The 20,305-nt window shown below is 53.1% G+C and overlaps 1 protein-coding gene across 3 annotated transcripts in view; it reads left to right on the top strand.

The window, feature by feature from the left end:
* LOC125917934 (TBC1 domain family member 13) overlaps positions 1-20,042 on the top strand; it is a 29,409-nt gene extending 9,367 nt beyond the window's left edge. The window contains exons 1-12 of one of the 3 annotated variants that reach the window (XM_049624002.1): positions 2,794-2,910; positions 3,874-3,947; positions 5,499-5,539; positions 6,119-6,180; positions 6,332-6,431; positions 7,200-7,282; positions 9,777-9,936; positions 12,805-13,015; positions 13,586-13,749; positions 15,860-16,020; positions 16,440-16,497; positions 17,362-20,042. In XM_049624002.1, the coding sequence (XP_049479959.1) occupies positions 2,888-2,910; positions 3,874-3,947; positions 5,499-5,539; positions 6,119-6,180; positions 6,332-6,431; positions 7,200-7,282; positions 9,777-9,936; positions 12,805-13,015; positions 13,586-13,749; positions 15,860-16,020; positions 16,440-16,497; positions 17,362-17,427 (1,203 nt within the window). In that variant the 5' untranslated portion in view covers positions 2,794-2,887 and the 3' untranslated portion in view covers positions 17,428-20,042. Of the gene's footprint in view, positions 1-2,151; positions 2,516-2,793; positions 2,911-3,873; positions 3,948-5,498; positions 5,540-6,118; positions 6,181-6,331; positions 6,432-7,199; positions 7,283-9,776; positions 9,937-12,804; positions 13,016-13,585; positions 13,750-15,859; positions 16,021-16,439; positions 16,498-17,361 lie in introns of those variants that run through there. The other 2 variants (XM_049624004.1, XM_049624003.1) reach the window with 2 other exon arrangements.
* The last annotated feature ends 263 nt before the right edge of the window (positions 20,043-20,305 follow it).

Below are 20,305 nucleotides of genomic sequence, written 5' to 3'. Positions count from 1 at the left end.
TGAGCTGTCGGCATAGAGCCTGACACGGGGCTAGAACTCATGGACCGAGAGATCATGACCTGAGGCGAAGTTTGATACTTAACAGACGAGCCCCCCAGGCGCCCCACATATATTTTTTTAGATGTTACCTAAGAGCAGCTTTCCAGACTCCACTATTTAAAATTGCAACACCCCTCCACTACCCATCTCTGCTTTATTTTTCTTTTCAGGGACTGTTCACCATCTGACTTATTTGTCTTATTTATTTACTTATTTAAGTGTCTGTCTCACTAAAATGTCAATGCTTCAAGGGCAGAGAGTTTTTAAGTTTATTTTGAGAGAGAGAGAGAGAGAATCCCCAAAGTAGGCTCTGAGTTGTCAGTGCAGAGCCTGACTCCGGGCTCAAACTCACGAATTGTGAGATGGTGACCTGAGCTGAAATCAAGAGTCAGATGCTTAACTGACTGAGCCACCCAGGCACCCTAAGGAGAGGGATTTTTTTTTGTCTGTTTTGTCCATGTCTAAATTCCAAATACTAGAAAATACTGGCACATTGTAGGCACTCAACAAATTTCTCAAATGAATGAATGCCTACTTCCTTTCCAAGGGGGGTGTTTTTTCTTGTTGGTTTAAGAACTCTGCATATGTTAGAAAGATTAGCCTTTTATCACAGAGGGTATATATGTTTTCCCCTATTGATGCTTGCCTTTTACTTTGCCATATATTTTAAAATTTAAGTAATTATGTATCTGTCTTATCTTTCATGGCTTCTGGGCCTTGTATTTTCCTTCTCCAAGATTATAAAAATATTTATTTTTACTTTTTTATTAAAATTTTTAAAAATGTTTATTTATTTTTAAAGAGAATGAGAGACAGAGTGTGAACAGGGGAGGGGCAGAGAGAGAGGGAGACACAGAGTCAGAAACAGTCTTCAGGTTCCAAGCTGTCAGCACAAAGCCTGACACAGGGCTCGAACTCAGGAACCGTGAGATCATGACCTGGGCTGAAGTTGGATGCCCAACCGACTGAGCCATCCAGGTGCCCCTAAAATTTTTTAAATATATTTCTTCTAGTCCCATAGATTTTCCTATTGCAGAGCTTTAATTAATCTACAATTTATTTTTCTGTCAGATGTGAGATAGAAATAGAGCTTTACGGGTGTCTGGGTGACTTAGTTGGTTAAGCGTCTGACTTTAGCTCAGGTCATGATTTCACAGTTAGTGGGTTCGAGCCCGGTGTCGGGCTCTGGCTCTGTGCTAACAGAGCCTGCTTCTGATTCTCTCTCTACCCCTCCTTGACTCGCGCTCTCTCTGTCTCACAAAGGTGAAGAGATGTTTAAAAAAAAAGAATAGAACTTTTTTTTTTTCAAATGATAGTCAAATGTGGTTTTCCTAACATATCATTTGCATTTTTCTCTGTCTCCTAACCAACATTTTAATTTTTTTTTTTCAACGTTTTTTTATTTATTTTTGGGACAGAGAGAGACAGAGAATGAACGGGGGAGGGGCAGAGAGAGGGAGACACAGAATCTGAAACAGGCTCCAGGCTCCGAGCCATCGGCCCAGAGCCTGACGCGGGGCTCGAACTCACGGACCGCGAGATCGTGACCTGGCTGAAGTCGGAGGCTTAACCGACTGCGCCACCCAGGCGCCCCTCCTAACCAACATTTTAAAGGGCTGACTGATATTCTTTTTATCTGGAAAAATATTCCTTTCCTATTGTGCCATTAAGAGAGCATTTATTGGGGCACCTGGGTGGCTCAGGTCATGATCTCGCGGTCCGTGAGTTCAAGCCCCGTGTCGGGCTCTGTGCTGACAGCTCAGAGCCTGGAGCCTGTTTCAGATTCTGTGTCTCCCTCTCTCTGACCCTCCCCTGTTCATGCTCTGTCTCTCTCTGTCTCAAAAATAAATAAAACGTTAAAAAAATATTAAAAAAATTAAAAAAAGAGAGCATTTATTTATTTCTTGTATTTCATACAAGAATGTAACCTTGGTATTCTACAAAAACAGCTCAGTACCTAACACGCAGTGGGAGCAGAAATCATGGGATTAGGGAATACAGGAACAGATAACCTGTGTCCCTACTTCATGGAACAGACAAGTCTTGAGGGCGGAAGGGGAGATTTTGAGGCTTTCCAGGCCAATGACAAAGTTTTCACCCATCAGTGGATAAATTAAAAGATAAGGACAATTATGCACTTGTGCACACAAGTATGTAGAAAAAATCATTGTAAGGCTGCCAACCATCTCTTAAGAAGGACCCTGAAACCTTGGCTTTCTTTTTCTATTGTTCTCATAAAGTAAATTTCATGTTTGTCAACTCCAAAAGCCAAGGAAACACTGAACTGTAGTCCGGCTCTTCCATCTGATAGTTACTGAACCGTGGTCACTGAGCCATCTGTTTGGTGCGGGCGCTGCTGTCATAGGCGTCGAGGATTTGGTAATGAAAAGACCCGCCGGGAGGCCTGTATAGTTGAGCTGGGAAGGTCCACATTCTTGAAACAATGACGTAACAGTTTATTGCCGTCGAGGAACGGGTAAGGAAGAGGTCAAGGTGACAGGTAAACTGCATAGATATAAACTGAAGCCAAGGGAAGTGCAAAGAGTAGACACAGGGAACGGTGTACCTGGGCAGAGGCTCGTCCTCAGTCTCGTGCGCGCGTGGGCCGGGTGGAGACGGGGGCGGGGCCGCGCTCCCGGCGTCCCCGTGGCCCCGCCTCGGCAGTGGCGGGGAGGGGCGGCACGTGAGTGGGGCGGAGCCGGGCCGAGCGGGTGGGGCGGGGCGAAACGGAACGCGCGCATTCGCGGCTTCGTTTCCGGACGGAGGCCTTTGCAGAGAGCCCCGCGTCCCTAGGGGGCGGCGGCGGCGGCGGCGGCGAGGGCAAAGGGGGGATCCGGAAGTCAACACCATGTCGAGTCTGCACAAGAGCAGGTAAGGGCCACCGGGGCCGACCCAGGCGGACCACTCCTGGCCAGGCCGCACCCTCTGCCTTGCAGGGCGGGACGCAGGTGCGGCTAGGAAGCGGGAGCCCAGTGTAGCGGGTCTCGGGCGCCCACTTTCCAACCTCATTGCTTGTGGGCCTGAGGGTGCCCGGAGCGGAGGCACCTCTTCTGCTCCCTCGTGTCACCCCATGTCTCTCCCTCATCCTGGACCCCGGGTTTCCCCCTTCCCCTGGTGTCTTCCTCATCCAGGGCCTCGATGCCCCGTTCTCCAGCTCCCCATCCCCTCCCCACCGTTTTTGTCCCCCTTGTTAATCCTCTGCCCCAGTACCGTCCCCTCCAAATGCTCCCTGTTCCCCTTGCCTGGTTTTTACATGGAATGCTGGAGAACCTGGATTCTCCAGTCTTCCTTCCCTCAGGCTCAATCCCACAGCACTGGCCAAATTTTGTTAAGTCTTCAGTTTTTCTCCAGGACTCGCTTGTTCTTTAAACCTTTTGTCCTTGCCTACTGTCTAGCCCAGAGGTCTTCTAATGGTTGTATTTTTGAGCCTGGGGAGCTGCGTGCAGGTTACATAGGTCCGTTGTCTAGGGATCACATTACTCCTGGTTCCTAGTGGCACTATGGGCTGGGCCTGGCCAGCAGGAAGTGCCCAATAAATGCCAGCTTACTAAATGTTAGAAATGTGTCTAATTTCATGGTGTTTGCTTGAGAACCTCTAGAGGAATATCTCTATGTTCCTGGGTTTGGAGGAAGAAGTGATCTGTAATTCTGTAGTTCCCCTAAGGTGCCTTTGGCCAGGACCTAGGCTGAGCTCTGCTGTCTTTATGTCCTGAAGGGGTGGGAGGAACTGGTTGAAGACTGGTGATATGAGAGCTCTGGGCTTCAGAAGTGATCACTAAGTCTGTCACTCTGGGGTTTGGATGTGCTTCATTTGCCTTCCCGTCTGACTTCTAGGATTGCAGATTTCCAGGATGTCCTGAAGGAGCCCACGATCGCTTTGGAAAAGCTTCGGGAACTCAGTTTTAGTGGTAAGCAGCAGCTCTCCACGTTCAGGGTTTCCTTAGAGCAGCATTGTGGTTAGGATGGAGGGGAAGGTGCCCAGGGCCACACCTGGTCAGTTCTAGGGCGGCCAGCCTGCCTCGTGGGGCCTTCTGCTGATTCTGGGACTCTCAGCCACCCCTGACTGCCCTGACCGCCAAGAGCAAGCCTCGGCCTTAGGATGCTTCCTGGGGTGTAAGCGGTGCTTGCTGCTAGCTGAGGGTTACTCGAGAGGATCGAATGCGGGAGCCTGGAGCGGGGAAGAGACTCGAGCCGCTTCGGGGTCTGCCTCACTCCTCAGCAAACTTCCTGTGTAGTAGAATTTCGTTAGCTGCAGAGCAGTTCCTGATTCTCTCCCAGGCTTGGGGATTACAGCTGACTCAGGCAATGGTGAACTTTGGTTAACGGTAAAATTCTAGCCTTGAGACCCTGACTTTAAGGAGCTGAACCCCAGCAGTGTTTGACTTTGCCCTCCCTGGCATGGTTAACCTTCCAGCACAGAGATTTTTGCTTATCTTTTAAAATATCCTAAGGTGTTCTGTGTGGGTTCTTGTTACTGCTCTGCCCTTGTGACTTGGTCAGCAAGGAGTTCTGGTAGTTGCTTTTCTTGTCCCCATGCAGATTCTGAGGGAGGTGGGCATCAGCTCCCACTCACGGTATTAGGGGTACCGTAGCAGCAGCTGCTTTAGTGAGGCTCCTGACAATATCGCAGGAGACGTTTGTCTTTTGTTCAAGAGTGATATTTAAACCCTGAAGGTCTTGAGGGGTCATGGGGTGTGTACTGAGCTGAAGAATCTACCAGGCCTCGGGGAAGCCATTGTGCGTTGAGTTTGGGCTGTAGAGTTAAGACGGACAGACCTGTGTTGGAGTCCCCCATTGCTCTGTCATTACGGATAGGTTTCTTTATCTGGAAGGTGAGGATGACAGTGCTAATCTTCTCTACTTACTAGGGTTGTAATGAGGGTCAAGTGAAGTAATGTCCATAAGGCACAGAGTGCTTAGCATTTATAGCTTAGTTTATATTCCGCAAATATTTACAGTGTCCCTGCTGTGTGCTGTGCCCCATGCTAGGGGCTGGGAATATAAGGCAGATTTGGTTCTTCTCTTTCGGGGGCTCACCCAGCTGTTGGTGTTACAGAGGTTAAATAAATCCGCAAACCATGTTATACAGTCCCAACTGGGCTGGATGCTATGAAGGACAATTCATGGAGCCATTATCGTTTATAATGAGAGACCTGACTCCGATTGGGCAGAGATGGTGGTGGTGGGTAAGCGCTGCTCTGAGGAACAAATACCAAGGATGAAAAGGCGTTATCCTCAAAAGAACATTCCCCATGGAGGGAGCTCTGGGGTGGGGGCAGGGGTCATGGAGAGAAATACACAGGATTAGCCTGTAGTCCAATGATTTTTCTGACAGGAGATGATTCTTGAGGAAGTACTTCTCACGCACTCCATTCCTTGCCCACTGGCTCTGAGGTGGAGGGCTGGGGGGGTCTGGGGGCTCTGGCCTGGGGCGTGACTCTTGCCTGCTGTGTCCACAGGCATCCCCTGTGAGGGTGGACTTCGGTGCCTCTGCTGGAAGGTGGGTGTGCCTGGGGTGGGGTGCCTGCTCTGCCAAAAGTCCTTGGGTTCCTGCATGGCCTGCCCCCGCCCTGGCCCCTTCCCCTTCTTCTGCGCCTTTCCTTGCTTGTCCGAGGAGACTTTTCTGGGAAGTCCTGGGTTTCTTTTCCTCTTGGCATCCCCTCCAGGATTCCCTTGGGGCAGGAACACGTAGTAGTGGCAGTGAAGCTCTCTGCTTCCTGGTCCGCACAGGGCAGTAGAAGTGACGCTTAATGGGACAGAAAGAGGCCACGCTTTGCCCAAAGCTATTAGCCGAGGTGGGAGCAGAAACCCAATGTCTTGGTTTCCAGCCTCTTGAGCTCCAGGTTTCCTTATCCTTTGCGAGGGTCTCTTTGAGGACAAGCAGAGGAAAAGGTGGGTTTGGGATAAAGTGGAGAGGAAAGGGGAGGCTACCCCCAGCCCACACCTGCACGCGTGGGTTTCAGCCCATCTGGTCTTCTGGCCTTTATTAGACATTTTCCTTGAGGCCTGTCGGCCTCCACCTACTGTCTGGGGTTGGGCCCAGGAGTCGACAGAGCTTTGTTCCTCTCCCTCTGTGCAGATTCTCTTGAACTACCTCCCCTTGGAGAGAGCCTCATGGACCTCCATTCTGGCCAAGCAGAGGTGAGACCACGAGAAAGGGGGGTGACGGGAGGGCCTTCCTATCAGACAGCAGGTGGTGCTGGGCCTGCCTTGCCTCCTGTTGCTGCTTCTCTGGTCCAGGCTCCCTGGACAAGACCCTTGGGATCATCCTCTCTCCCCTTCTCTCCTGCAGGGAGCTGTATTCTCAGTTCCTGAGGGAAATGATTATCCAACCTGGCATTGCCAAGGCCAACATGGGTGTGTCCAGGGAGGATGTGACCTTTGAGGACCATGTGAGTAAGGGTCTCAGCAGGGGCCAAGGCTACAGAGTAGGGAGGGATGCAGGCTTTGGAGCCGGAAGTTCCGTCTACCCCAGAGGACAGATGTGGCCAGTCTGGGTCCCCTCTGGACCATCCAGTACCTCCTCTCTGTGTTGGGCCACTCAGCCCCTGGAGGCCGTCATCTCTCCCTTCTCCTTCCCAGGCGCTGGGCCTGGTCAGGAACGTAGGCCATGAATTGGGGTCTGAGTGTGTGTGTGTAGAACTGAGCCAAGTCCTCTGTGTGTGCTGTGTCTCCTTTCCTCCTCGCCTCTGTTCCCTGGGGAAATTTCTGTGATTTTATAATTGAAGAGAGAGCAGGGCAGGAGTGAGAATAAATGGTCTTTCTGTGGCCTGGAGGGAGCCTCATGCTCTCCTCAGATACTGAGCCCCTCCCCTTGTGCAGAAAGTGGAGATGGATGGACCCAGGCCCGTCCTCCAACATTTAGACTTGACGATTCCGAGCAAGGTGAATTAGATTCGAAGAGACCTGATAATACAACATGCGTTCATTCAACAAGCGTTTAGTGAGCACCTGGCATATGCAGCATTTGAGACAGAAAGGGTGGTCCCTGCCCAGCAGGGGTGTCCTCAGAGCAGAACGTGATGTCGGAGGCTCCCCAAGTAGCTCACAGGCTGTCTCAGAGTCCCCGCTGGGCCTCTGCTCAGGCCCCCCCAGACTGGAATCTGCCCCCTGGGGCCCTGGCTGGACCTGGGACAGAGCAGCTCATCCTCTCCCCTCAGCCACTCAACCCCAACCCCGACAGCCGCTGGAACACATACTTCAAGGACAACGAGGTGCTGCTGCAAATCGACAAAGACGTCCGGTAAGCAGGGCACTGGGGGTCAGGAACTGGCCCATGGGACTTCTGGGGGGTTTCCCAGTCCTGTCCTTTCCCTTTGCAGCCCACGCCCACAGGTGGGTGTTTGAGGAACGGCTGGAGGCTGGTCTGGTAGGTGGGTCCGAGCCCCAGTGATGTCGGCCTATGAACAGGGCCAGTGACCGAGTCGAGTGCCTGGCTCTCCTTTCTCCCTGCCTTAGTTTCTGTCGTGCCGCGGGTGTTTATGGGTTCATCGGATCCTTCCTGCGACAGATACTGAGATCCTGCTCTATGGCGAGCTCAGTGCCGAGCTCAGGGTTGAGCATGGAATTGACAGACGTGGTCCCCTTCTTAAGGAGCTTGGAACCCGGTGGGGAGGATGGTTAGATAGTCCTTCAGCAAGATGGGTCTTCTGTGTAATTAGCATTTGTGGTCAGTGCCCTGAGGGGAGAGTTCAGGGTGCTTTAAGGGTTGGGGGGAGGCCTCGGCTGAGAGGTCTCAGGAGTGAGAGGCCTTGGGGGAAGAGGGAGGGAAAGGCCGTGGTGGTGGGGAGCTGCCTGCGGGAAGGCCCCGAAAGCGCATGGAGGCACGTTCGAGGAGCAGTGGTGGAAGCCACACTGGAGGGAGGCGGGGGTTGGACCTTGGACTTGATCCCAAGGGCATGGGGCAGTCATGCAGAGGTTTTGAGCATAGGAGTGACAGGATCAGATGAGTGTTTTTTGAAAACTTGTGAGGCTCAGTGTGTGCCTGGGCGTGCTTTTCCGCTTGGCAGAGAGACGTGGAAACACGCTCCTGCTTCCTGTGGGGTTGGCGAGTCTGGCAGTGGGTGGGATCTCCCACAAGGCTGTGTGAGGAGCTGGAAGGGAGGCCTCCCTGCAGTGGGGTTGAGTGGTTGGAGCTGGAGATCTGCAGTGAGTTTACCGGGTTTCAGTTCTGCTTTCACCGGGTGCCGGCCGTGTTTCCGGGCCCTCGCGGCCCTGGGCGCTGCTCCTCTGTCCGTGCTCAGCTTGTCCGGCCCCATCTTCAGATGGCCCCAGGTGGACACCCAGCCCAGCGCGGCTCAGCCAGGATGCAAAAGAGGGTCTCGCCTCCTGCATTCTCAGGGCGGAGTTGGGGCGGCCTCTGTGCACGAGGCGTCTTGACAGTTTGCGTCAAGAACCATGTCTTGAACCCGGTTCTAGAGAAACAGGTTCTGTCTCACACTGGTAGCGATTGTAGCATGTCATTCAGTGTTTTTGGGGGGGGCAGGTTTGCAACGTGCTAGGTGTAAGAAGTCTGGAAAGCGTGCCTGTGCTGCAGTAACGTGCACAAGAAAAACTTTACCTGTTGAAGTGACGCAGCGATGTGGGTCCATTATATCTCAGTAAAACTGGAAACGAAACGAAACCAAACCTATGTGATCGCATCGTAGAGACTGTCTCCCACCTTGAGTTTTCCTCTCCCTCTGTCCTGGACGTCTTCCTGTGTCGGCTGTATACTATCCTGTTACACAACGTGCAGCATAACCATTTTATTCAAGTTAGTTTATCAACATAACCATTTTAAACCACACTGCACTGAACACCCTATATGTATTAGATATTTTTTATTTTTTAGATAAATACTTTTGACATGGAAAGATGGTTGTGGTTAAAGAGGAGAATTGGATTATAAGACCATAATGACACTTAAAAATTTTATATGTGTGTGTATCTATATGGAAATACAAATCAGAATGTGGGTATTTTAGGGACACGCGGATGGCTCAGTCAGTTAAACATCTGACTCTTGGTTTTGGGTCAGGTCGTGATCTCGTGGTTCGTGGGTTCGAGCCCTGCGTCGGGCTCTGTGCTGATGGCTCAGAGCCTGGAACCTGCTTCGGATTCTGTGTCTCCCTCTCTCTCTGTCCCTCCCCCGGCTGCACTCTGTTTCTCTCTGTCTCAAAAAAGAATAAATGTTAAAAACAAACAAACAAACACTAAATTCTTAAAATGTTACAGGGCGTGTGGGTGGCTCAGTCAGTTGTATTCGATTCTTGATTTTGGCTCAGGTCATGATCTTGCAGTTCATGAGTTCAAGCCCTGCATTGGGCTCTGTGCTGATGGTGTGGAGCCTGCTTTAGATTCTCTGCCTCCCTCTCTCTCTCTCTCTACACCTCCCCTGCTTGCTTTCTATGTCTCCCCCTCCCCCAAAAATGTTACTAATTTTTTTAAATTTATTTTTTTATTCTTAGAGAGAGAGGGCAGGGGAAGGGCAGAGAGAGAGGAAGACAGAGAATCTAAAGACAGCAGAGAGCTCGATGCAGGGCTCGAACTCACCAATGGTGACATCATGACCTGAGCTGAGCCGAAGTCAGATGCTTAACCACCTGAGCCACCCGGGTGCCCCAAATCTTACTAATTTTTTAAAAAACACAAAAAATGCCTTTTGGAATAGTGGAGCACCCGGCAACAGGGTGCTGATGAAATGCTCCAAACTTTCATCCTGAGTAACAGTGCTCTCTCCTGTTCCCTCTTGACAGGAGGTTGTGCCCAGATATATCTTTCTTCCAGAGAGCCACCGAGTACCCCTGCCTCCTTATCCTGGACCCCCAGAATGAGTTTGAGACCCTTCGTAAACGGGTGGAACAGACGACGCTGAAATCGCAGACAGTGGCCCGGAACCGGAGCGGAGTCACAAATGTGAGAGCCAGCCCGGGGTCCCCAGGGACGCCCCGTGACAGCCTTTTCCTTCCTGCTTCCCTCGGAGCACTGGCCACCGGCCGTCTGCCCTGACAGCTACCCAAAGCGACCTTGGTCCTGCCAGGTCCACCTCTGGGGCTCTTCTGCAAGTCAGCTATCAAAGTCTGGGGTTGTGGGGGGCCGGGGGAGGGTCCTCCCGCGTGCTGAAGGAGCAGCAGGGGAGATGCCTCTTGAAAAAGCGATTACACGCTGATGAGAACGTGTGGGAGCAGTGAGGCAGTGAGGAGCTCACCTGGCCTTGGTGTCCCGGAAGACTTCCCGAGGAGGTGACATTTCAGCTAAGAGGCCAGGAATTAGCAGGAAAGTGCGTTCCAGGTGGGGAGGAGGGCATAGTGGAGGCCTCAGGCAGGAGTGAGTGTGGTGTGTTCAGGGAATAGCAGAGTCCGGCCAGGCAAGAGGGGGGCACCGCCAGAGGATGCTGGCAAGGTCAGCGGCTGTGAGGCCACCTAGGGGCTTCTGAGCATTCTAAGCAAAGCGGGGACGTGATTCCGGTCTGCTTTTGTGACGGATTGCCGTGGGCAGTTGCCGTGGGGGTGTTGGAAGGGTAGGAATGGAGGACGGGAGGCGGCCGCTGTGTCCAGGCACAGGCAGGTGGGGGCCGGGGTGAAACGTGGATAGACTTGAGAGATCAGGAGCTAGAATTGCTAGGGCTTGCGCTGGCCAAGTCGCACGGAGCGTTTGAACCCCAGTCTTCTAGCAGATTCCTGTACCTCTGAGAAGCAGCCTGTGGCCAAATGAAGCGTATTACCTTCTTCCTGAATTTACACCTATGTTTGAGTACATGGAACTCCCGCTTTTTCCTCAAAACTTTTCATTGTCCTCCAACAGTAGAAAAATCCTTCTCTGTAACCTCCAACAGACTCGTGACATATAATACTGCAGAAGCTTTCTTCCCTCAGGTAGAATGACTGATCACATCTCTGTGTCTCTCGGATAGCAGCCATTTTCTGCTGCAGGGGTGACGCGGGCAGTTAACAGCTGATCCCAGGGTCCCATGTGCCCGGGACAGAGTGACATGTGCCAGGGGGTGCAGAATGCTTGGCTGGCCACGTGGGCGACCCTACTCGCCGCTGATGTCCTGGCTACAGGGCAAGGTGCGGACCTGGCTTCACTCATTTCACTGCAGTAATTGGGGTCTGAGAGCGGAGCTCTTCCCCATTTTAGGTCTTGATCTGGTCCTGGTGGCAGAGAACCTGACCAGAAGCTGCATCCCTAGACCTCGGGACCTGCGGTTGGGCCATTTAGTTCAAGTTGAACATCTGTTTGACTTTGGGGGAAGTAACACCAGCCTCACCTTCCTGGGCCTCCACCTTCTCCCCTGTAAACTGGGCAGGATCATTTCCACCATGCTGGCTTTTGAATCACCAGGAGGTTGAAATGAGGTCACGGCTCTGCAGATTTTGGGAAGGCTGCAAGGCATTTCTCTGAGGCCTGGGCTGCAGGCTGTGGAGTCAGCCAGTCTGGGCTCAAGTCCTACTGTCACCACGTAGTGCGAGACTTTGGCGAGTGACCTAACATTTCTGAGCCTCAGTTTCCTCGTCTTCAAAATGACGTTGAGCAGGTATTCTAGATTGTTCAGAGGACTTCATGGAGGAATGCTTGCAGAGCACGGTCTTGCCCATGGAAAGCTGTCAGTGAATGTTAGCGATGTGTGCGTGTGAGCACACATGTACACACGTGTATATGTTTGCACGTGCGTGTATGATGGGGGAGGGACTTTTTCTTCAGGATCCTGTGCTTCCCGGATGGCTTCATACGCCGGCCCTGCCTGCGTTTGCCTGCAGCTTTCTCACACAGGGAACCCCCGGCACCTGGATCTTTGCGGCGCCCCTGGGGGCTCCTGCCAGCACCGCTGTTGGAGACCTCTGCTCTGTCGCAGGAGGATCCCTCTTCAGCAGGGATCCCTCTTCTGTTTATCTCCCAACTTTTTCCTAATGAAAAAGGTGAAACGTTCGCAAAAGTTGAAAGAAGAGTACGATTCCCAACTGTATACTTTCCACCTAGATTCAACAGTTGTGAATGTTCTGCCATATTTGTGGGTGTATTATATGTAGAGAGAGTAAGTTGCACACGCCCCGACCCTTTGCCCGCGAGTACTCTTGTGGGCGTCTCCTGGGAAGGAGAACATCCTCCTTTGTCACCATCCTCACATACGAAGATTAACAATAATTCCACAGTAACACCCAACTTCCAGCCCGTGATCGGATGTCCTCAGTTGTGCCAAGGATATTTTAGTTATTTGACTTTGCATCCGAGACCCATTAAGGTGTCTGTGTGGTATTGAGATGTTATATTTCATTAGTCTCTTGATCTCAGGGAGGCCTCCACTTCCGGCCCGCTCCCCCACAGCATTTGACTTTTTGAAGGATCTTGGCCAGTTGTCTGTTTTTGACATATTTACAGGTTTTTTAAAAAGTAAAGAATAACTTCCATGTAGTAAAATGCACAGATCTCAAGTATGCAACTAGATGAACTTTTAGTTACGTATACGCCCAGTCAAGACACTGAACGTTTCCATCATCCAAAAAGTTCCTTCACGCCCCTTCCCAGTCAGTGCCCCTCACCTCAGAGGTAAGCGCTGTTCTGGTTTTTGGCACCATAAATTAGGCTTCGGCCCCGCTGCCTTGTGGAATACCCCACATTCTGGGTTTGTCTGCCTGTTTCTCCCTGTGACATTGGATGCGTTCCGCTGTGCTGTGTATTCCCCATAAGCTGGAAGTCGAGTCTTGCCTGAACGGCAAACATTTCTGGCGGGAACGCGTTATCTCTGCTGTCGCCGCCTTACCGGCTCCTCCCCTCTTTCCCCAGATGTGCTCCCCACACAAGAACTCCACGCCCTCTTCCCTGAACGAGTATGAGGTGCTGCCCAACGGCTGCGAGGCCCACTGGGAGGTGGTGGAGCGCATCCTGTTCATCTACGCCAAGCTCAATCCTGGCATCGCTTACGTGCAGGGCATGAACGAGATCGTGGGGCCCCTCTACTATACCTTTGCCACCGACCCCAACAGCGAGTGGAAAGGTAAAAGGCCTCTTGGCTGCCCGCACCCCTCATGCGGCTCCCTAGAGAGAGGGGCCCAGGAAAGCCTGGCTGATGGGCCTTATCAGGCGCTGCGACTCGCGCCCCACCTCTGGGCCTCTTCTTCCCTCTGTCAGAGGTGAGAGGTTAGCCTGGATCATCTCTGAGGTCCTTTCCAGTTCAGGCCTTTTAGGATGTGGGAAGTGTGTTGCGCTCTCAGCGTGGGTAACGGAAGTTCTGATAAAAGGAGATGACCGGTACATTCCGGAAGCTGAATGACTGACAAGGCTTCAAGTAAATGGCTTGAAAAGTGTCCTCAGAAGAGCATGTAACCAGTTACTAAGTGAAATGCACAGTGTTGCCCGAAGGTGTGAGAAGAAAGACGTGGTGTCCTTAGTCTGGGGGCGGAGCGTGGTCAAGGATAGAGGAGGGCCCGGGCCGGACCAGGAGGGTGGGCGGCCTGGAGGAGCTCAGAGGCAAAGGGGGAGACGTCGTGCACGGGAGAGGTGGGGTGCGACGCAGGAGGGCATCAGTTCCCTTGCAGCTGCTCCCCCTCCCCCCACCCATCGCCAGAGCACGCCGAAGCGGACACCTTTTTCTGCTTCACCAACCTCATGGCTGAGATCCGGGACAACTTCATCAAGAGCCTGGACGACTCCCAATGTGGCATCACCTACAAGATGGAAAAGGTGTACTCCACCTTGAAGGATAAAGACATGGAGCTCTACCTGAAACTGGTGAGGACCACGGGGCCAAGGCAGACGGACGGGAAGGGGCACAGATAGCAGGCCTCCTCAGCACCCCAGGCCGGGGGCAAGTTCTGGCTTGAGTCCGGGAATGGAGAGTGGCTGCTCCCGCTGGGGAGTGCTGGCCTGAAAGCTGGGGCCCGACCGGGAGACCGAGGCAGCAGTTGACGTGGGAGCCTAGCAGGCCGGGCACGAAGAGGAAGTTGATAGGGTGCCTGTCGTGGGCCAGGCATGATGCAGTGTGTTTACTGTAGACTAAATGACTTTAGCTTGGTAGCAGTCCTCTGAGAAAGTGCAAGCTTCATTTTTATTTTTATTTATTTATTTTTAAGACGTTCATTTATTTTTGAGAGGGAAAACACAAGCGAAGGGGAGAGGGCAGAGAGAGAGGGGGAGACAGAGGATCCGAAGCAGGCTCTGTGCTGACAGCAGCGAGCCTGATGTGGGGCTCGAACCCACGGACCGCGAGATCATGACCTGAGCCGAAGTGGGACGTTCAACTGACTGAGCCACCCAGGCGCCTCTGAACTTCATTTAAAAACAATTTTTTTTTTTTTTTTTTGGGGGGCGCCTGGGTGGCTCAGTCGGTTAAGCGTCCCACTTCGGCTCAGGTCATGATCTCACGGTCCGTGAGTTCGAGCCCTGCGTCGGGCTCTGTGCTGACGGCTCGGAGCCTGGAGCCTGCTTCGGATTCTGTGTCTCCCTCTCTCTCTGACCCTCCCCCATTCATGCTCTGTCTCTCTCTGTCTCAAAAATAAATAAAACATTAAAAAAAAATTTTTTTTTTTTTTAATGTTTATTTTTGAGAGAGAGACAGAATGTGAGCAGGGGCGGGGCCGAGAGAGAGGGAGATACAGAATCCGACGCAGGCTTCAGGCTCTAACCTGTGAGCACAGAGCTGTATGTGGGACGTGAGATCTCACGAACCGTGAGATCATGACCTGAGCCGAAGTGGGACGCTCAACGGACTGAACCACCCAGGCGCCCCTGAACTTCATTTTTAAAAATTAAAAATAATCTAAAAAGTTCTTGGAGTGTCATTCCCTATTTATTTCGGAAAACAGTTTTGTGAAAAGAAACTATATAAAAACAATTTTGTGAACAAGAAGATACATATAAACAGATCCCTTTAAACAGATTTGGAATTATGTTTTTGTTATTTTGTAACATGGTTTTTCAGTTAGAAATACTCACTGGCTGACCAGACGGCTCATCTCTATGGGGAGTAATTGTCTTACAAGGTGTTGTACGGGGAGTAAATAAATGAAATAATATACTTCACATGTGAAGCACAAGGCTGGGCTTATCGTAAGTGCCCCGTAATAGTCTGTCTGTCCATAAATCCAGGGTTATAATCCATACTGCATTTAAAAAAAAATTTTTATTTATTTAAAAAAAATTTTTTTTTTTAAGGTTTTATTTATTTTTGAGACAGAGCATGAACGGGGGAGGGGCAGAGAGAGAGGGAGACACAGAATCGGAAGCAGGCTCCAGGCTCCGAGCCATCAGCCCAGAGCCCGACGCGGGGCTCGAACTCACGGACCGCGAGATCGTGACCTGAGCTGAAGTCGGACGCTTAACCGACTGAGCCACCCAGGCGCCCCCCAAAAATTTTTTTTTATTATTTATTTTTGAGAGAGACAGAGACAGAATCCAAGTGGGTTGGGGCAGAGAGAGAGGGAGACACAGAATCCGAAGCAGACTCCGGGCTCCGAGCTGTCAGCACAGAGCCTGGCGCGGAGCTTGAACTCACAAGCTGTGAGATCATGACCTGAGCTGAAGTCGGCCGCTTAACCGACTGAGCCACCCAGGCGCCCCCATACTGCATTTTAAAAGAATCCGAGCCATTTGTAAATCTAGGGAGCTTACATAAAAGCACGGATTTCTGGCTCCTCTTGAAAAATCGAAGATCTGACAGCACCGGCTGGCCACAACAGCAGCCGTCCCTCTGGTGGTCGAGTGCGGCTCTCTGGGCGGCCCCAGTGCCGTCCCCCCCCCCCCCCCCCCCCCCCCCATGCCCGGCGCAGACGCGCGGCCAGTCTGATAGGCCACATGACACTGCACGGCGGCTGACCGCCATGCCCGCGCCTTGTCTCCCCAGCAAGAGCAGAACATCAAGCCCCAGTTCTTTGCCTTCCGCTGGCTGACACTGCTGCTGTCCCAGGAGTTCTTGCTGCCTGACGTCATCCGTATCTGGGACTCCCTCTTCGCCGACGACAACCGCTTCGACTTCCTCCTCCTGGTGTGCTGTGCCATGCTCATGTGAGTGGACCGCGAGCAGAGGGCCAGGGCTGCTCGTGGGCAGTGAGCCTCTGGATTTCTCGGGCGGGTGTCACACTGCGGGTGGTAAGGCGGGAGCAGGAAGGGGCCTGCTGGGCCCGCGCTCGGTGGCCCAGGGCTCTAGCGCTTTGCTGCTGTGTTCCTTTTTTTTTTTTTTAAAGTTTATTTATTTTGAGAGCGAGAGCGAGCACGTATGTGCATGAGCAGGTGAGGGGCAGAGAGAGGGAAAGACAGACAGAGAGAGAGGGAGAGAGGGAGAATCCCAAGCAGGCTCTGTGCTGTGAGCGCAGAGCCTGACTCAGGGCCTGATCTCACCAACGGTGAGATTACGACCTGAGCTGAAATCAAGAGTCGGTCGCTTAACTGAGCCGCCCAGGTGCCCCTCTGCTTGTTTTCCTTAGACTGATCCGGGAGCAGCTGCTGGAAGGGGACTTCACCGTAAACATGCGGCTCCTGCAGGTAATGGGGTTCGGGGGGCCCAGCTCAGGCCCTGGTCGTGAGGCAGGTACTTACCAAGCACCCACCGCTGCCAGCCGCTGTTTCAGGCTGGGGTCAGGAACAGGGCAGAAGAGTCCAGACTCCTGAGGCAGATCTGGGTTAGGATCTGGGTTTGAATTCTGGTCCTGCCACTTGAGTGGTGTCGCCTTGAGTGAATGACTTGGCGTCCCTGACCCAAATGTTCTACCTGAGTTCATCTTACCCGGGGCCCGGCGGCGCCCGGTACGTTGTGGTGCTTGTTGGTGAAAGTGCTCAGACCTGGGGGAGGAGGTTGGGGTGCAGTGGTTCAGAACGTAGGCTCAAGAGTAAACAGCTCTGGGTTCACATCTTTGTACTGCTGTGGTAGTCATGTGACCCGAGCCAAGAGATCGCCTCTCCAGGCCTCAGTGTTTCCAGTGCCTGGCCTGGGGTTGGTTTTCAGTAATTTGACCAGGTCTGTAAAATGGACACAGTCATAGTAACTTTCTCACCAGACTGACGAGGTGACCCACTGAGCTAATGCATGAGCAGCATCTGGCCCACGACCAGGCTCGGGATGAACGGTGCTTGGGATTCGATGGCAGGAGGGAGGGGAGGGAGGGTGGCCCGAGTCCTAAGGAAGGGGCTGTGGCACTGGTCGGTGCTGATTGGGTCGGGTAAGCTAGTGCAGCAGCAGGTGTAGCGTTAGCAAAGGTTTGGGCGACATGCAGGTGTCTTTGGCCTGTGGCCCCTGTCCCTCCGGCCCGGGGCCCAGCATGGTGACAGGGCCCAGTGGGAAGGAAGGGCATGTAGTGGTGAAAGGTGAGCTGACTTAAGAGGCATGTTGTTGACCTTTCCCCTGCCCAGGATTACCCCATCACAGATGTCTGCCAGATCCTTCAGAAAGCCAAGGAACTCCAAGACTCCAAGTAGCCTCCTGGCAAGAGGCCCAGGTTTGGGAGAGAAGACACCGACCCCTGTGCCCTGGCTTCTGGGACACGCAGAAGCCTGTGGGATCCCAGCCAGCCTGAGGGGAAACTGCAGGATTGGCCCACTCCAGGCCTCCTCACCCGGCTCCCTCCCCTTCGGCCGCTCCCGCTGGGGACACACTGTGCCATGTTCCTTCCTAACCATGCAGCCCTAGCTCTCTCCCTGCTCTTCATCCTGGGGACCTTTTGCCCAGGCTGCCGAGCAAGGCTGGAGCTCATGGGGTGGTTTTCCGGGGCTGGGGCACATTGGGGGCACTGGGGGCCGACAAGGGTCCTTCCCTGCCTCTGCTCGGCTGCTCCCTTCTTGTTCTTCTGCTCTGGTCTTCTGGGCTCTGGTCTCGGGAGGTGCTTGGCAAATGAGCCAGAAACCACTTCTTCTGGGGGTTGGTGCTTAGGCTTCTCCATGGGGAAGGTGACACTGTGAAGGAGCTAAGAAGCTGCCAGGCCCAGGTCAAACTCTCTGTCCCTCTCCCTGCGAGTGTGTGTTTCTGTCTGTAGTCCTGGGTGGACGTGTATGTATCTCTTCATCTCCCGGGTGTCTGCTGCTCCTGTGTGGTGTGTGTGTGTGTGTGTCCATGTGTATGTGAGGGGGGTGGGGTGTCTTTGGTCCCTCGAGGGCTCTTTCTCCTCCCCTTCTCCCTCTGCCTCTTTCACAGAGGGGGTGTGTGACTCACTCTCGCTCTGTCTGCCCCTCTGTCGTTCTTCCTCTGCCCTTCTCTCTTGGGGTGCCTTATCCCCAGCTCTTCCCCCTCCTCCCCTCCATGAACCCCAGAAACAGAATGAGGAGTCTGGCTCAACAAAATCCCTGGGGGTCAACCTTGGCCTTTGCACCCTGTTCACATTCCCAGCCCTGGGCCCCCAGGTCGCACAGACGGGGAGGGAGTCCACAGTGCCTCAGCGCAGGGTCCTGAATTGACTCCCAACAGAAATCTTGGAAACCAAAAGCTGCTGAGAAATGACGGCCTGCAAGGCTTTGGGCCCCTTACCCTCCTTTCTGCCCAGGGGATGGAGGAAGGAGAAGAGGGAGAGCTGGGGCTTCCAGAGACTCCCCCAAAAGGCCCTTCTCTCCCAGAGGAAAAGGACCTGAAAGCGATAGTGTACCGGGGGTTGGGATCCAAGTGTTTCAGAAGAGTCGTCATTCTTGTGGCTTCCAGGTCCTAGCCCAGGGCAGTGAGTCCCATAAAGGGCAAGTGGGACCAATGGGAGTCTCCCTGGGCCAGGTGTAGCTGAGCTTAAAGGCTCTGGATCCTCTTGGTGCCAGGAGAGCCATATCTCGCCCAGGCAGGCTGAAGGAGGTGCTGGCCCTTCCCTGGTCACCTGCTTGGGCTGTTCCCAGGATTTGGGGCAGGGACATCCGGAGCAGGAGCAGCTGGCTACTCTTGCCACGGGGCTGTGGGAGGAGTGGGCACATTCTGACCAAGGCCCGCCCTCCTGTGAGGAGACAGGTGGTTTGGATCTGGAAGGCTGGGCGATACAGCAAGCGGCCTCCGCCTCAGACTGGCCAGCAGTGGCCCTTTTGTCCCCAAAGCCTTCCCGAGTCTGGCAGCCAGGACTTTGTGCTGCCTTCCCGGGCCCGGCTGTGGGGCCCAGGAAGAGCTGTCCCCAAGTGGCTCCTGTACCAGGCTGTATCTTGGATGCTGCTGGGACTTTACGCACTTGCCTTTTTGCCGCCACCCCTCCCAACACACAGTACTTGGGAGATTTTTTTACTGTATTTATTCAGACTCCTAGTTATTTATTGCAGACTGGCAAGTGCTTGGTTTGGGGATGAAGGGTGGGGCTGGGAAAGTATACAAGCAGTTGGAGGTCTTCCTGACCTTCCAAGGTCAGAGTCAGCATCCTCTCCACCTGCCTGTGGGACTTTCCTGGTTTTCCAGCAGGTTCTGGCTGGGAGGGCTCTGAGCTCTGTACTGCACCTGAGTGTAAGGGATACAACAGGGTGGGTGTCGTCTCCAGACTGCAAGACCCCAGCATGGCACAGAGACCCTGCTTCCCACCAGCCTGGCTCAGCCTCTTCCCAGAACTGGTCAGCTGGTGGTTCAGTCCCAACTTGGAGCCCTTCACAGCCTGAGGCTTGGGCCACAGCCTGGGGCCCAGCAGCCTGCTCAGGACACCTGATGCATTCCCTCTTGCCTGTCCCCCGCCTACCCTCCTGCGGCCATACTACTTGAGTCACTGCGTCTGATTGGCCTCAGTGGCAGACTTAGGTCCAGTGCTCTTTCCTTGACCTTGAGATGAGGATCGGGAGCACAGGGACCATGTCCAGATTACACGGCGCTCCCCAGTGGGATACTGCCTGAGGAAGGGACAGGCCCTTGGTGATTTCCCCTCCCCAGACTCTCAAGGGAGGTGCCTTGAGAGCCAGCGTGCCCAGGGCTTCCTGGTTGGGAGCTGCCCCCAGGACTTTGGACACTTAGAGACTGGGCTGTAAGAATTCTGCAGGTCTCACTCCAGGGTCAGAATGGAAGTCTGCTTTTGTTTTTTCATCTGTTTTATTCCTTGAATCAATGCTGTTGACGACAAGTTGTCTTTAATAAATCATGTGTTCTTTGCATTGGGCATTGGTGCTGTGATGGGCTGACACCTTTGAGTCCTCAGGGGAAATCTGAGTGGGGGTGGAGGAAGAGGCTCTTGAAAGTGGGCAGAGAACAAGGCCAGGAACCTCTCGTTGGAAGAGTCCGTTCGAGTCTTATAGTTCAACCGCCTGCAGTTTGTCGCTGAGGAAAAGGCGGGGTGCCAGGGAAGAGGGTATTGCACAGTGGATTACACAGCAAGTTCTTTTTGAGGTTGACAAGACCTCAAGAAATAATTCATAACCACAA

This window comes from Panthera uncia, unplaced genomic scaffold, assembly GCF_023721935.1.
Source record: "Panthera uncia isolate 11264 unplaced genomic scaffold, Puncia_PCG_1.0 HiC_scaffold_317, whole genome shotgun sequence".
NCBI lineage: Eukaryota > Metazoa > Chordata > Mammalia > Carnivora > Felidae > Panthera > Panthera uncia.
This window is presented reverse-complemented; position numbering and strand designations above follow the sequence as displayed.